The following is a 4,039-nucleotide window of genomic DNA, read 5'->3' as shown; positions in this document are numbered from 1 at the left end:
GGTTACTGGGATGAACTGGGGGGGGGCGTTGTCACTGGTTTTCACTGGTTTTTACTGGTTTTTACTGGTTTTTACCGTTTTTTACCATTTTTGCCGTTTTTTCCCCCATTTCCAGCCCTGTTTAACCTGATCCCGGTCGGGCTCCGCGTCGTCGCCATCCAGGGCGCCCGCGCCGGGCGTTACGTGGCCATGAACGGCGCCGGCGTCGTCTACACCTCCGTGAGTGACCCAAAAACCCCGAAATTCACCCCAAAAACACCAAAATCCGCCCCAAATCCGAAATCCCCCCCAGAATCCACGCCCAAAACCCCCCAAATCTGCACCAAAATCCCCAAATCCACCCCGAAATCCACGCCAGGAACAGCCAAAACACCAAATCCGCCAGGAAATGCCCGAAATCCCCAAAATCCACCCCAAAATCACGCAAAATACCCCAAGGACACCCAAAAAAACCCAAATCCACCCCAAATCCCCAAAATCCACCCCAAAATCACACAATATACCCCAAGGACACCGAAAAAAACCCAAAATCCACCCCAAATCCCCAAAATCCACCCCAAAAAAGACCCAAATTTACCCCAAAACCTCAAATCCCCAAGATCCACCCCAAAATCCCAAAATCACCCCCAAAAATCCCCAAAATCTGACCCCGAACCACCAAAAATCCCAAAATCTACCCCAAATACACCAAAAAAACCCCCAAATTCACCCAAAAATCCACCCTGGGATCCCCCAAAACCCCCAGGTGTGCCCAGGTGTGCCCAGGTGTGCCCAGGTGTGCCCCAGGTGTGCCCAGGTGTATCCCAGGTGTATCCCAGGTGTTTCCCAGGTGTGCCCAGGTGGGACAACGCACCCATAGGTGACCCTTAGGTGTACTCAGGTGACCCTGGGCTGTACCCAGGTGTGCCCAGGTGTGCCCACAGCTATTTCAGGTGGGACAACACACCCATAGGTGACTCTTAGATGTACTCAGGTGACCCTGGGCTGTACCCAGGTGTGCCCAGGTGCCCCCAGGTGACCCCCAGATGTGCTCAGGTGTGCCCAGGTGACCCCCAGGTGGGCCCACAGTTGTTTCAGGTGGGACAACGCACCCATAGGTGACCCTTAGATGTACTCAGGTGACCCTGGGCTGTACCCAGGTGTGCCCAGGTGTGCCCAGGTGCCCCCAGGTGACCCCCAGGTGTTTCCAGGTGCACTTCACGCCCGAGTGCCGCTTCAAGGAGTGCCCAGGTGTATCCAGGTGTATCCAGGTGTGCCCAGGTGTACCTCAGGTGCCCCCAGGTGCCCCCAGGTGTTTCCAGGTGTATCTCAGGTGCCCCCAGGTGACCCCCAGGTGTATCCAGGTGTACTCAGGTATATCTCAGGTGTCCCCAGGTGCCCCAGGTGTGCCCAGGTGTGCCCAGGTGTATCTCAGGTATATCTCAGGTGCCCCCAGGTGTGCCCAGGTGACCCCCAGGTGTGCCCCCAGGTGTATCCAGGTGTACTCAGGTATATCTCAGTTGTGCCCAGGTGCCCCCAGGTGCCCCAGGTGCCCCCAGGTGTGCCCAGGTGACCCCCAGGTGTGCCCTCAGGTGCACTTCACGCCCGAGTGCCATTTCAAGGAGTGCTCAGGTGTGCTCAGGTGTGCCCAGGTGTATCTCAGGTGCCCCCAGGTGCCCCCAGGTGACCCCCAGGTGTTTCCAGGTGCACTTCACGCCCGAGTGCCGCTTCAAGGAGTGCCCAGGTCTATACAGGTGTGCTCAGGTGTGCCCAGGTGTATCTCAGGTGCCCCCAGGTGTGCCCAGGTGTGCCCAGGTGCCCCCAGGTGTATCTCAGGTGCCCCCAGGTGACCCCAGGTGACCCCCAGGTGTGCCCAGGTGTGCTCAGGAGTGCCCAGGTGTCCCCAGGTGTGCTCAGGTGACCCCCAGGTGTGCCCCCAGGTGCACTTCACGCCCGAGTGCCGTTTCAAGGAGTGCCCCAGGTGTATCCAGGTGTGCCCAGGTGCCCCCAGGTGTACCCTAGCTGCCCCCAGGTGTATCCAGGTGTGCCCCAGGTGTCCCTGGGTGCCCCCAGGGGTGCCCAGGTGTATCCAGGTGTGCCCAGGTGCCCCCAGGGGTACCCTAGCTGCCCCCAGGTGTATCCAGGTGTGCCCCAGGTGTCCCTGGGTGCCCCCAGGTGTGCCCAGGTGTATCTCAGGTATATCTCAGGTGCCCCCAGGTGTGCTCAGGTGACCCCCAGGTGTATCGAGGTGTACTCAGGTATATCTCAGGAGTGCCCAGGTGACCCCCAGGTGTTTCCAGGTGCACTTCACGCCCGAGTGCCGCTTCAAGGAGTGCGTGTTCGAGAACTACCACGTGCTCTACGCCTCGGCGCTGTACCGGCAGCGCCGCTCGGGCCGCGCCTGGTACCTGGGGCTGGAGCGGCACGGGCGCCCCATGGCCGGGCCCCGCGTCAGGAAGGACAAGGCCGCCGCACACTTCCTGCCGCAGCTGCTCGAGGGTGAGCAAACACCAAAAACCGGGGGTTTGGACCCAAAAAAATGGGGATTAGAAGTCAAAAATTGGGGGTTTAGAGCTGAAAAATTGGGGATTTGGAGCCAAAAGAATGGGGATTTGGAGCCAAAATCGGGGATTGAGACACCAAGATTGGGGATTTGGAACCCAAAATTGGAGATTTGTAACCAAAAATTGGGGGTTTGAACCCAAAATTTGGGGACTGGAAGTGAAAAAAATGGGTTTTTGGAGCCAAAAAATGGGGGATTTGGAGCCAAAGAAATGGGGATTTGGAGCCAAAATCGGGGATTGAGACACCAAGATTGGGGATTTGGAACCCAAAATTGGAGATTTGTAACCAAAAATTGGGGGTTTGAACCCAAAATTTGGGGACTGGAAGTGAAAAAAATGGGTTTTTGGAGCCAAAAAATGGGGGATTTGGAGCCAAAGAAATGGGGATTTGGAGCCAAAATCGGGGATTGAGACACCAAGATTGGGGATTTGGAACCCAAAATCGGGGTTTGGAACCCAAAAATTGGGGATTTGCAGCCAAAAAAATTGGGGATTTGGAGCCAAAAAAATGGGGATTTGGAGCCAAAAGAATGGGGATTTGGAACCCAAAATCGGGGTTTGGAACCCAAAAATTGGGTATTAGAACTCAAAAAATTGAGGAATTAGAGCCGAAAAATTGGGGATTTGAAGCCAAAGAAGTGGGGATTTGGAAGCCAAAATCGGCGTTTGGAACCCAAAAATTGGGTATTAGAACTCAAAAAATTGAGGAATTAGAGCCGAAAAATTGGGGATTTGAAGCCAAAGAAGTGGGGATTTGGAAGCCAAAATCGGCGTTTGGAACCCAAAAATTGGGTATTAGAACTCAAAAAATTGAGGAATTAGAGCCGAAAAATTGGGGATTTGAAGCCAAAGAAGTGGGGATTTGGAAGCCAAAATCGGCGTTTGGAACCCAAAAATTGGGTATTAGAACTCAAAAAATTGAGGAATTAGAGCCGAAAAATTGGGGATTTGAAGCCAAAGAAGTGGGGATTTGGAAGCCAAAATCGGCGTTTGGAACCCAAAAATTGGGTATTAGAACTCAAAAAATTGAGGAATTAGAGCCGAAAAATTGGGGATTTGGAGCCAAAAGAATGGGGATTTGGAACCAAAATCGGGGATTTGCAAACAGAAATTTGGGTTTGGAACCCAAAAATTGGGGATTGGAACCAAAAAATTGAGGAATTAGAGCCGAAAAATTGGGGATTTGAAGCCAAAGAAGTGGGGATTTGGAAGCCAAAGTCGAGCGGCACGGGCGCCCCATGGCCGGGCCCCGCGTCAGGAAGGACAAGGCCGCCGCACACTTCCTGCCGCAGCTGCTCGAGGGTGAGCAAACACCCAAAACCGGGGGTTTGGACCCAAAATTTGGGGATTGGAAGTGAAAAATTGGGGGTTTGGAGCCAAAAAATGGGGGATTTAGAGCCAAAGAAGTAGGGTTTTGGAGCTAAAATTGGGGATTGAGACACCAAAATCAGGGATTTGGGACCCAAAATCAGGGATTTGCAAACAGAAATTTGGGG

The 4,039-nt window shown here is 53.9% G+C and overlaps 1 protein-coding gene across 1 annotated transcript; it reads left to right on the top strand.

The window, feature by feature from the left end:
* The first annotated feature begins 114 nt into the window (after positions 1–114).
* On the top strand, positions 115–2,769 carry LOC121339109 (fibroblast growth factor 11-like). The gene is made up of 2 exons (XM_041410645.1): positions 115–219; positions 2,280–2,769. The coding sequence occupies exons 1-2, from the start codon at positions 190–192 to the stop codon at positions 2,676–2,678; spliced, it is 429 nt and encodes a 142-aa protein (XP_041266579.1). The 5' UTR covers positions 115–189; the 3' UTR covers positions 2,679–2,769.
* The last annotated feature ends 1,270 nt before the right edge of the window (positions 2,770–4,039 follow it).

Source organism: Onychostruthus taczanowskii, unplaced genomic scaffold (genome assembly GCF_017590055.1).
Source record: "Onychostruthus taczanowskii isolate IOZ18803 unplaced genomic scaffold, ASM1759005v1 scaffold1002, whole genome shotgun sequence".
Lineage (NCBI taxonomy): Eukaryota > Metazoa > Chordata > Aves > Passeriformes > Passeridae > Onychostruthus > Onychostruthus taczanowskii.
The sequence above is the reverse complement of the archived record's forward strand: the minus strand, read 5'-3'. Positions and strand labels throughout refer to the sequence as shown.